Source organism: Musca domestica, unplaced genomic scaffold (genome assembly GCF_030504385.1).
Source record: "Musca domestica strain aabys unplaced genomic scaffold, Musca_domestica.polishedcontigs.V.1.1 137, whole genome shotgun sequence".
Taxonomy (NCBI): domain Eukaryota; kingdom Metazoa; phylum Arthropoda; class Insecta; order Diptera; family Muscidae; genus Musca; species Musca domestica.
The window spans coordinates 1352779-1366224 of record NW_026712187.1 but is presented as its reverse complement, the minus strand read 5'-3'; the positions used below and the strand labels follow the sequence as shown (position 1 = coordinate 1366224).

General features: G+C 37.0%; 1 protein-coding gene across 2 annotated transcripts in view; it reads left to right on the top strand.

The window, feature by feature from the left end:
• Window positions 1-9392, top strand: part of LOC101894288 (uncharacterized) — a 53198-nt gene extending 43806 nt beyond the window's left edge. For both annotated transcript variants that reach the window (XM_059118925.1, XM_059118926.1), the window contains one exon: window positions 8331-9392. In XM_059118925.1, the coding sequence (XP_058974908.1) occupies window positions 8331-9160 (830 nt within the window). In that variant the 3' untranslated portion in view covers window positions 9161-9392. The remainder of the gene's footprint in view (window positions 1-8330) is intronic.
• The last annotated feature ends 4054 nt before the right edge of the window (window positions 9393-13446 follow it).

The following is a 13446-nucleotide window of genomic DNA, read 5'->3' as shown; positions in this document are numbered from 1 at the left end:
TATTTTGGCTCATTCCCGGCGAAGCGCTTGCTTGAAGCGATCGACACTTTTGTATTTTTTAGTGCCAACCTTGCTTTAAAAAATACTCCGGACACAATAGTCCAACGGTATCCGAAGATTTTGGTAGCCACTGTCCGCTGGAAATGAAACGAGGAAGCTCCTTTTGCAACCATTCTTGGGGTGGCGCGATCGGAGTGCGATGGTGCTAAGTCGTGTTGGAATGTCCAAAGTCTGCGGCCAAAACGTTAGCGTGCCCAAAGCTTAAATACACCCTCCACAATACTTTCGGCATAATATTCGGCATTTATTCTGATGTCACGATCGATTAATATGAGCGGAGAGCGACCATCGGCTGTTATGGCGGGCCACACCATCACCATTGCCGGAGCTTGAGTTCTGGTGGCCAGCCGAAGGTGCACATTTCAGCTGACCTCTTTGGCAAGTGAACACGATCATTTTGTTTGTTTACAAACAACAAGGCAACAAATATTTTCTCATCGGAGAAAACCAAATTCGGCAGTTCACCACTTTCGGCCAAGCGAAACAACTCTTTAGCTCTTTTGAGTCTATGTTGCTCTGTTGCGGTGTATGTTTTTGCACATTGTGGAATTTCAATGGCTTTACCCCGTGCTAATTTTTCAATATTTCCTGAATGGAAACGCGGGTTTCGATCAAGTCGCTTCTTTACTTTTCGAACCATTTCTGCTGATGTTGCTGTTTTCTTCCGTCCACTTCCTTGACGTCGAGCTACGCTACCAGTATCACGGTAACGAGCAATGGTACGAGACACAAAAGATTTATTCACATTTAAATGATGGAGTCCTCTAACGATAGTCACTTGTGGTTTCCAGCCAAATATAAAGAAATCACACTATAACGCTCGAGTTCCATCACGAATTTTTTCTGGAAAATTCTCACCAAAATGCTCTTGTTCTTGTTGCTTGTAAACAATATAATGAGCTGTCACTGGAATAATCTTAACAGCTGTTCGCAGAGTGGCTTAGATTTAGCTGCCGATGGAGTAGAACAATATTGTCCATCTGGCTTATGACCTTAGTCTGATAGAATCATTGGAGTTGACAGTGTATATATACATTTTTGCTGCTCAACTTTTTTGGGAAGTTACCAGAAAGAGTGGAGGATATACACGATGGGTTATATACACGATTTTTGAAGAAAATTGGTGATTTATTTCGCATGTATAGGGGTTATAATTATTCATAATGTTAAAAAGTGGAGAAGGTACCAGGGAGAGTGGGGTCATTAATTTCATATTCAGATCAGATCTCTTGTTTGTAAAATATTGTAATATACCAGGCCTGAAGAAAATAGTTGACATATTTCCCATGTTATGAGAGTTATAATTATTCAAAAATTTGGCTCTTTTAGAGGTACCAGAAAGAGAAGACCGATATATTATATCTCATCGTAGATCTTGTGTAGTATTATGTTGCTTCAAGTTGCTTTATGTTTGTTTATTCAAAATATTGATCTGTTGTTGGGGAGGTATCAGAAGGAAAGGTCCACGATATCGTATAGCCACTATATAATGGTTCCCCCCGATATTCGGTATTTTCCTGATTTTAGATACTTTTTTCAATAGTAGTATATCCCTCATATAACGGCACCTTCCGATATTTGGTATTTTGATTATATTAGCCACGTTTTTCAACGGAATTGTTTGAAAATTCACACAAAGAGTTCCTTGTAAGTACTTTATCCCCTAGGAGAGAATTGTCTATATAGCTTGACCATATCATATAGCCCCCAAATAAAGGTACCCTCCGATATTCGGTATTTTGATGATTTCAACAAAATTTTTCAGTGGAATTGTCTTAAAATCTACAAAAGGAGTTCCTTGTGAGCACATTACCCCCTGGAAGAGAATTCTCTATATAGAGGTCCACGATGTTCGGTTTTTGATGATTTTTACGACGTTGTTCACTGGAAATGTTCCAAATTTCATATATAAAGTACGGAACAGTTACTACAGCCTATATTATAAATTAATTATGCAGGACCAGTTATAGCCCCCATATAACGGGTTTCATTTGTTGCTTGGTGGAGGGTGTAAAAAGTTCAGTCCGGCCGAACTTAGCTGTTTTTTACTTGCTATAATTCAAAATGTTTACCCGTTGTGGGGGAGGTATTATAAGTAATGGGCTGATATCTCCCATCTTACTCAAAATGTTGACCTTTATAGAGAAGGTGCCAGATGTTGTGAACCGGTATATCCCATAATCACACCCTATCTTGTAAGAAGTAAAGTATTGGGATGTGCGGAATTTAAAGAAAATCTGATGCGTATTTCGTTGTAGATATACATACCAAATTTTACCTCTTGTGGGGAAGGTATTCACAGGAGAATCTTCACATCAAATCTTGTTGGATGTCTGAAGTTTGAAAATAATCGAATGCTTATTTCGCATTTTATGAAGATTTTGGTTATTCAAAATTTCGACCCTTTGTGGGGAGGGACCAGAATAAGTGGTCCGCTATATTCCATCTGTACACCATATTTTATAATATGTTGATATTTCGCATTTTATGAGTGTTTTAGATATTCCAATTTGGATCCTTTGTGGGGGAGGTACTAGGTACTATACAAGGATCTTATCCATTCTCGCACCCCATTTTGCGATAATGCAAATATCACGATATAAAATCGCTATATATTGGAACGATTGGCCAACTCTTACGGGCCACTCTCCCAACAAATGTGAAATTCGTATTTTGTAATATTTCTACAAACATTAGGCTAAGCGTGGATATGGATTCTATATTCCATATCTATATTTGGAATCTATCTATCTATATATGGAATCAACGGTCAACATTTAAAAAATATTTCTCTTACAAAAAGTGTCTAATTTTCTTCAAATTGCATGGCATACCTAAATGTATTTTCCAGATTAATAGCTAGTGCGAAAATGGGATACACGGGGTTTTTCTTTTTTACAAAACAGTTTCGGCCCACCCCTTTTGTACTCCTCCTTTAAAGGTCAACATTTTGGATAATAGGTAATACCCTAATTGAGTTCTTCGCTCATTTAAATTGATCTGCTCTTGTTATATCTACAGGGTGAGATGAAAAAACTGAAACCAAATTCAGACTGTGGTAATTTCTAAGCCACTCGTCCGACAGCTGTTAAAATTATTCCAGGACAGCTAATAAAATTGTTTACAAGCGTACAAAAGCATTTTGGTGAGAATTTTCCAGAAAAAAAGTTATTCGTGATGGAATTCAAGCGTGATAGTGTGATTTCTTTATATTTAGCTGGAATACCAGTAATGGTTGGAGGGTGCATTAAAGCCTTGGTTACGCAAAAATTTTGGCCGAAAACTTTGGGCATTCCAACAGGAATCAGCACCATCGCACTTAGCACGCGCCTACCTAGAATGGTTACAAAATGAGGTCCCTCGGATCTCTGGATACCAATCCGTTGGATCCCCAAAATCTCCGGATACCAATCCGTTGGAGTTTTGTGTCTGGAGTATTTTGGAAAGCAAGGTTGGCACTAAAAAATACCAAAGTGTCGATCACCTCAAGCAAGCGCTTTGCCGGGAATGGGGCAAAATACTGCAGAGCAACATTCGGTCAACGTGTGACGGTTTCATTGGCCGTTTGAAAGCGTAATTCGTGCCAAAGATGACCAAATAAATTATGGCGTTTGACTTTGTTGCAGTTTTTTTATCTCACCCTGTATACCTTCTCTAGACATTTGGCTGAGGATCGAGTTGAGGCTACAAGTTTGTTGGAACACCGGCTGAAACTTTCAAAGTTGCATTTTGCCTTTATTTTGCCAAAATCCGGTCGGGCATTTGTAATGGGCATGGTGGATTCCAACAGCTCAGAAAGGATTTCACTCCTTCATTATTAGAGTATAAAATGTTTGAAATATATTGTACTCATTTTATGTAATTCAAACAAATGGACCAATTGATGTTACCCTCTGCCCAAGAGTAGTGTAGGTTACTCCACATAAAAACCTTTAAATTCATCGGAAGCCTATGATCGAAAATCCATTGTGACACAAGTTATGATATCACGGTTTATGGATCAATGCAATGGCAATCTCAGGCACAACAACAACGACAGAAAAAGTCATCAACAGTTTTATGCAACTGTTTGTATGTAATACTTATTTTATAACATTAACTGCAACAGCAACAACAGCAACAAAGTTTTCGTATAACACAAAAAAAAAAAAAAAAACTCAAAAATAATAGACAACCACACAAATAATGATAATGATCTCAAGAAAATGTTTTGAATGTTTAATGACAACGACGATTTTTTTTTGGTCTATCTAAAATTACGGACTGCTGATTTTTTTTTTGGCGGTGGATCAACGTCGATGACATCTCACCGAAGATCATTTCAAGTAAAAGTTAAAGATTCCCATTAAATTTGTGCAGTCTTTGACGTGTTAATTGCGATGATGATGAAGAAGACGATGATGTTGACGATTTTTGATTGGGTTCGCTAAGAGTTTAATGATTTTTTAGTAGCATGACTCTGCAAGTTCTCAGAAGTGGTGGCCAGACATTTTAATGGATAGCCGAGGCAGACAGAAGTGCATGGCACAAAAGGGGGGAGGGGGGTGTAATTTTCACAGGAAATGCCAATTAAGATTTTAGGTTTTTATGAATGAATTAATATATATGTGGATGTTGGCTTGTTGGTTTTAATGCATATTTGATATATCTGAAAGGAGTGGAAGTTATGACAATTTCGGGAAATATTCTATTAAATATTGTATGAGTCTTTGTAACCCAGGAACCCACTGTGCAACATAAAAACTAATTACGAAAATTCCAAAAGGTTATGAAAGTCGAATTAAAAATAAAAGAAATGTATCGGCACTTTGAACGATTGCATTTTACATCGCAAGGAGGGTAAGTTCCCCCCTCTCCAACTCTTTTGGATTTTTTCAGATTAATACTCCTTGGAATCCGTTTATTTTAGGTGGATTATTTTGGTCAGAAATTTTAACCCTCATCCGAGTCAACAAGGGGTATTTTGGTCTTTTTTCAAGATCATAAAATTGTACTATAGGTCCCACCTAATCGCCAGGAATTTATATTTATTAAAAAAAAATATTTTAGGGATAAAGCCGTACTTTATGTGAGTTTATGCAAAATAGTCCACAAATCTTAATTATACCCTACACCACAAGGTGGTCAGGGTATTATGTCTTTGTGCATTTGTTTGTAACAGGCAGAAGGAAACGAGATAGACCCATAGTTCCTTTTGATGATCTGCATAGAATCACATTCTGAGTCGATTTATGTATGTCCGTCCGTCCGTCCGTCCGTCTGTCCATGTATTTTTGTAAACAAAGTACAGGTCGCATTTATTGCCCGATCCAGATGAAATTTTGCAAAGATCTTTTGTTTGGCCCAAGGACGAAACCTATTGAAATTGGAGATAATCGGTCAAAATTTAGATGTAGCTCTCATATATATCTTCGTCCGATTTGCCTTTTATTGTGCACCAAACGTGTAATATCAGGCCGAATTGTATGAAATTTTGCATATACACCCAAATTAGGTCTGAAAATATGTATGCCAAATTTGATCGAAATCGGTTCAGATATAGCTATAGCTCCCATATATATTGTTCATCCGATTTGTTATTTTTGTCCACCGCCGCCGTAATATGCACAATGCAACAACAATATTTGGGGAAATATATCAGATACAGCTCAGAAATACATTTGCTAAATTTTATCGAGATCGGTTCAGATTTGGATATAGCTCCCATATATAACTTTGTCCGATTTACCTTTTATTGTGCACCAAACGTCTAATATTTGCCCAAATGGGATGGAATTTGGCACTTACGACCGAATTGAGTCTAGAAGCTAGTATGTCAAATTTGGTGAAGATCGGTTCAGATATAGATAGCTATAGCTTCCATATATATTATTCATCCGAATTGTTATATTTGTTACCCACAACCGTGATATGCACTCCGTAACAACGATATTCAGGGAAATATATCAAATACAGCTCAGAAATATCTTTGCCAAATTTTATCGAGATCGGTTCAGATTTGTATATAGCTCCCATATATATCTTTAACCGATTTCAAATTAATTGTGCACCAAATGGGCAATACAATTCCGAATTTAAAAGATACAAATGCTTCGGCATATTTAGTCCTTTGAACTTTAAATTATATTTATAATCATTGTTATGTGGGCTCTACTTAATTAGCAAAGTGGTGTAGGGTATCATAAAGTCGGACCCGCCCGACTTTAGGACTTTCTTTACTGGTTTTAAAAGAATAACGTCACACGCAGAATTACTCTACCTCAAATTTCACTATAAGTCTCCAATTATTTGCACAATAAATCTGAAATCTGATATTTCCGAGCTCTATACAATATATCGTACCAAGTATTATTGTTTTCGAATGCATATTACGAATGTGCGGGACTTAAACACCAAATCGTATGAAATATATATATATATATATATATGGGAGCCATAGCTATATCTGAACCAAATTTGATTTACTTACTTCTAGACTAAATTCGGTGGGATGTACCAAAATTCAGGACTTTTCGAAAGATTTTGGCCATTTGGTGCACAATTTACTCGAAATCGCTTGAAGATGTACAGGGTTGCTCATATTCGACGGACCCATCTGGCAACGCCATAACTTTTGACAGAAATGTCACATCGCTTAATGACATACCGCGTTTGAAGCGTCAGTCCAAGCCGATTTTTACCATGAACCAATACACGCCTCGCGAGCGCTCTGAAATTTACATTCAACAGAAGAAATCAATTGTGAAAACTCAACGTACTTTTAAAACATTAAAAAATGGGCGAAGTGCGCCTTCTAAGAACACCATTAAGCGTTTATACGAAAAATTTTCGACTGGTAAGCCTTTTTCTAATCCGAAGAGGCCATATAAAAGTCGACCAAGGCGATCGGCCGAGAATATCGCTGCCGTACGTGCCAGTGTTGAGAGGTCCCCAAGAACATCCCAAAAACGCCGTTCTCAGCAGTTGGGCATGACTCGGTCCACTTTACAACGGATTATTCGCATTGATTTGCATTTTTTCCCGTACAAAATTCAATTGACACAAAGAATGTTGCCTGCGGACAAGCCTCGTCGATTGGAATGGGCTCAAAGGGCCCAAAAGTCCGTCGAATATGGGCAACCCTGTATATGGGGCCTATATCCAAATTTGAACCGATTTTGAACTGATTTTGATAAAATATGGCTGATGTATTTCCGAGCTCTATAAGATATCATATTACTCTTCTGAGGGAATGAAACATATATATATAGGTGTTATAGCTATATCTGAGCCGATTTTCTCTGAATTTGATGTACTTGCATCTAGACCTAATTCGGTGGGATGTTCCACAATTTATGTTATCTGGACTGATATTAGCCATTTGGTACACAATTAACCCGAAATCGGTTGAAGGTAAATATGGGGCCTATATCCAAATTTAAACCGATTTTGATAAAATTTGGCAAAGGCATTTCTGGGATGTATCTAATATCTGGTACCAAAGAATGAGAATCCGATTCCTTTCAAACTGGGTACATCTTAATATTTCCTTCGGTCCACTTCTTCTGCTTCACCCCCCCCCCCCCCCAATGGTTCAAAATTTCGAATAATTACATCTGTCATAACATGCGAAATAACCATCAGAATTTAATACTTTCCAATATTTTCATTAACGCAAGATCTGGAGTGAAGATATAATATATCGAGCCACCCCTACTGGTACGTCCACCATAAAGGGGCCAAAATTTTGAATAACCAAGAAGCTCATAAAACGTGAAATTAGCATCCAATTACATATTTTTATTGATATCAGAAAGAATGGAGTGACCACTTTTAAACTAGAAATTTACAGGAGAGAGCTAATTTCGAACCATTTCGGATGCACAACTATCAACATTTAGCGCTACTTCCCGGATTTTAGTATTTTTTTAAGTTTAAGCCAGAATTTCAACGAAGAATTTTGGGTTTCCTTTGTGTAAAATTTATCCATACGAAAATTTTGGAATATTGAGGGAGACTTGATATCGTAGTTTAATTTTTCAGCCGAAGTTGATGTAATTTTATATTTTTTAAACCTTTTTTATAGTCGATCCATGTTCTGACATAGTCGAACATTTTCAACATGACTGAGCTAATTTTTCTGGAATTTTATAGCCCGTCCCATAATGGTGAAGGATTTTAGAGTTTTGCCCTCCCCCAATTAACGCCTTTTTTGTAGATTTTTAATTTAAATAATCGTTTGTATTTTATCATGAAGAAATGTTTTTTTAATAAAATTATATTTTTTGCAGGTCCTCCCTCCACCGAAACCGCCGATACATTGCCATCGTCAACGGTGCAACACACAATAAAATTCGAAACTACTTTAAAACCACGAGGCATTCGCATTACCGTTGAAGAGGAACACGAAGAACACCCGGCAACATCACAAGATGCCTTGACCACGGCAGAGCAAAACTATTTCTCAACCTACTATCATCATCCGAGCCTGCCACCATTGGGCCACTCCCGACCCTATTACCAAGCCACAGAAGAGCCATTCTTTCGCACATATCTCAATCAACAGCATCAGAAACATTTCCTCACAAAGGTGCGACCCCAAGCCTTTACACATTACGATTCCAGCATTTTGGGTTCGGGAGATTTTGGTATTTTACGTGGCGGTACCTTTTACTCGGACGAAGATCTGGGTTATCATCAAGAGAGTACTGGAGATTTTTATTACAGTGATGCCAGCAGTAATTCCCACAGTGGTCCCGCCACAGAGGGCTTCATACAAAAATACACCTACCCTGAGGAACAGTTTGCACAATTTCGTGATTTTGCCGATTTAAATGCACCCTCAGAGGCGGATTTTTCACAATATGTTGTTGTCTATGCGCCCAAGAATTCTTCGAGTCCAAAGACAGAGTCGAGACATGGGCCAAATAACATTTTCGAACAATTACAACAAATCGATGAAGAAAAGGCAGCCGAAGAGAGAAAACTGAAAAAGAATACTTCGTCGACGTTGAGTTCAAAGAAAATGAAATTGGTTAAAACAAAAATTGTCAAAAAGAAATGGTTACCGAAGGTGCCAAAAGTCATCAACGAAGAAGATCCTTTGTTGGCTCTAAGTTAATGAGATCAAAAAGCAGTAGAAGTAACCCAAGGTGTTCGGAAGAAATTAGTTAACGGTCAAATTTTTAAATTTAAAATTTGGACAAATCCTGACAATTATGTGTATATATTGTATAATTTGAAATAACTGCCTAAATTTCGTGTAGAAATTTGTACATTTAACCTGCAAGTAGTTAAAATTAGATTTAAACATTTACACCACTATTTTTTACGCAATAAATTTTTGTACGGTATTTTTCTTTTCTTCGGCACCATAATTTCATAACTTGCGAGTGTCGAAGGTAGGTTCATATATCAATATTTTTCTTGTCTTAATCGATTTTTATGTGGTATTATTTTTAAAAGTCTGCCTTGACTTTAGTCTTGTATTATATCCTATTAGAATGTCCAATATCGAATTAAAAGTCACTGCACTAGTATAATGACTTTTGAGTTTTAGTAGAGCTGATATTCGTTCTGATAAATTGGGAAATTTAAGAAAACCATTAAGACGTGTACCACCTGTCAACATTTGGCTTTAGAGCACTTATAGCTTGCTATAGTGTGCATGATATCACTTGGAGAAGGATTATAATAAAAACAAGTAAGGAAAGTCTTAAAGTCGTGCGGGGCCGACATTATGATACCCTACCCCACTTTGCTAATTTAGTAGAGCTGCGCATACCAATTAAAAGTTTTTATGGGAGAATTCAATCATACACGCTATGATTATAATTGTAATTTAAAGTTCAAAGGACTAAATATGCCGAAGCATTTGTATCATTTAAATTCTGACCTGTATTGCCCATTTGGAGCACAAATAATTTGAAATTGGATAAAAAATATATATGGGAGCTATATCCAAATCGGAACCGATCTTGATAAAATTTGGCAAAGATATTTCTGAGCTGTATTTGATATATTTCCCTGAATATCGTTGTTACGGAGTGCATATTACGGCTGCGGAGGACAAAAATAACAAATCGGATGAACAATATATATGGGAGCAATAGCTATATCTGAACCGATTTTTATGAAATTTGGCATACTTATTTTCAGGTCCAATCTGATCGTACGTGCAAAATTCCATACTATTAGGATATTACACTTTTGGTGCACAATAAAAGGCAAATCGGACGAAGATATATATGGATTCGTCCTTGGGCCAAACAAATGATTTGTGCAAAATTTCATCTGGATAGGGCAATAAATGCGAACTGTACTTTGTTTACAAAAATACATGGACAGACGGACGGGCGGACAGACAGACGGACGGACATGCATAAATCGACTCAGAATGTGATTCTATGCAGATCATCAAAAGGAACTATGGGTCTATCTCGTTCCCTTTTGCCTGTTACAAACAAATGCACAAAGACATAATACCCTGACCACCATGTGGTGTAGGGTATAAAAATATAAATATCGGAGCCGAGTTGCACAAAATTGAAACGTACGTCCCGAAATTCACTCCATTTGGGTTGATATTAGCCATTATTTGCACAATAAACATGAAATCGGATTAAGGATGTATATTGGAGCTGTACCCAAATCTTAGCCGTTCTCAATAAAATTTGGCAAAGGTATTTTCGAGCTTTATAAGATATCTGGTACCAAATATTATTTTTGTCGGATGTATATTATAATCTGATGAAACATATATATGGGAGCTATAGGTGTATCTGATCCGATTTTCACTAAATTTAATTTACTTGCTTCTAGACCGAATTCGGTCAGATGTACCAAAATTCAGGTCATTTGGATTGATATTGGCAATTTGATGCACAATTAACCCGAAATCGGTTGAGGATATATATGGGAGCTATATCCAAATCTGAACCGATCTCGATCTGAAATTTGACAAAGGTATTTTCTAGTAGTATGTGATGTCCGTTACCAAATATCTCTCTTCTGGAGTGTATATAACGTATGTGAGGGACTTAAAACCTCAAATCGGATGAAATATATATATGGGAGCTTTAGCTATATCTGAATCGATATTCTCAAATTTGATTTACTTACTTGTAGACTGTATTCGGTGGGGTGTACCAAAATACTGGTCGTTTGGATTTATATAAGTCACTTGGTGCACAATTAACCCGAAATGGGTTGAATATATATGGGAGCTATATCTAAATCTGAGCCGATTATCACCAATTTCATTAAGGTTCGTCCTAGGGAAAAACAATTATTGTTTGAAAAATTTCATCTCAATCGAATAATAAATGTGACCTGCATTTTGTTCACAAGAATACATGGACGGACGGACGGATGAACTGACATGCATAAATAGACTCAGAAAGTGATTCTATGAAGAACCTCAAAAGTAACTATGGGTCTATGGCTCTTCCTTCTCCATGTTAGAAACAAATGCACAAAGACATAATACTCTTACCACTATGTGGTGTAGGGTATAAAAAGCAACTAAGTTCGGCCTGGCCGAGCATTTAATGCCCTCCACCATTTTTAAGGAATTAGAAAAATTTCCAAAAAATTCCGTGGCAAAATACTGCTCAAAGAAAAGAAAAACCTTTATATGTGGGCTATACGAATACATGGTCCTGCATAAGTAATTTTTTTTGTGATATGCTGTAGTACCCATTTTGAATTTCAAAAACGAAATTTTAAATTAGTTCGGTAAAAAATGCCGCTAAAATAATCAAACTAGCGAATATTGTGGGTACCGGTGTATGGGGGCTATAAGATATCGTGGACCCATATAGACAATTCTCTTCCAGGGGGTAAAGTATTCAAAAGAAACTCCTATGTGGATTTTCAGTTAATTCCATTGATCGTTGATATATATACTTTGTTCGATCTATAATTATTATTTCGATAAATTACAAACGGAATGACCCTCCATACTATATGGTAAAAAGGAGATAAATACAGGGTGAGATGAAACCAGTAAGGAAAGCTCAAAAGTCGGGCGGGGCCGACTATATGATACCCTACACCACTATGCATATTTAGTAGATCTCTCGTAAAAAGGTTTATACATGGCATTTCAGAGCTCTATGAGATATTTGGTACAAAATCAAAATATTTCTAATTCTATCGTGCATTTTACGAACTATAGCTATCTCTGAACCGGGTTTCTCCAAATTTTACGTATTAGCTTCTAGACTGAATTCGGTCTTATGTACGAAAATTCAGGTGATTTGGGCTGATATTGACCATTTAGTGCACATTTAACCCGAAATCGGATGAAGATATATATGGGAGCTATATCCAAATCTGAACCGATTTCGATAAAATTACAAACAGCTATTTCTGGGCTGTATCTTATATCTGGTACCAAATATCATTCTTGTGGAGTGCATATTACGAATGTGAGAGGCTTAAACACCAAATCGGATAAAACATATATATGGGAGCTATAGCTGTTTCTGAACCGATTTTCTCCAAATTTGTTGTATTTGCTTTAAGGCTAATCTCGGCCACATGTGCCAAAATTCAGGCCATTTGGGCTGATATTGGCCATTTGGTGGTCAATTAACCCGAAATTGGATGAAGATATATATGGGAGCTATATCCAAATATGAACCGATTTCGATAAAATTTAAAACAGATATTTCTGTGCTCCATTTAATACCTGGTACCAAATATCACGGTTGTGGAGTGCATAGTAGGAATGTGAGGGACTTAAAGATCAAATCGGATGAAAGATATATGGGAGATATGGGAGCTATAGCTATATCTGAACCGATTTTCTCCAAATTTGATATACTTGCTTCTAGGCCGAACTCGGTTGGGTGTGCCAAAATTCAGGTAATTTGGACTGATAGTGGACATTTGGTGCACATTTAACCCGAAATCGGATGAAGATATATATGGGAGCTATATCTAAATTTGATCCGATTCTCACCAATTTCAATAGGATTCGTCCTTGAGCCAAAAAATTATTGTTTGTAAAATTTCATCTCAATCGGATAATAAATGCGACCTGCATTTTGTTCACAAGAATACATGGACAGACGGACGGACGGACAGACGGACTGACATGCATAAATCGACTCAGAAAGTGATTCTATGAAGGTTCCCAAAAGTAACTATGGGTCTATCTCGTTTCCTTCTCCATGTTACAAACAAATGCACAAAGACATAATACCCTTACCACTATGTGGTGTAGGGTATAAAAACTGCAACCACCTTCAGACTGCTGTCATTACTAAGCCACTCGTCCGATAGGTAGTAAAATTATTCCAGTGACAGTGTGATCTTTTTATATTTGGCTGGAAAACCACAAGTGGCTATCGTTAGAGCATTTCAGCATTTAAATGTAAATAAATCTTTTGCGTCTCGTAC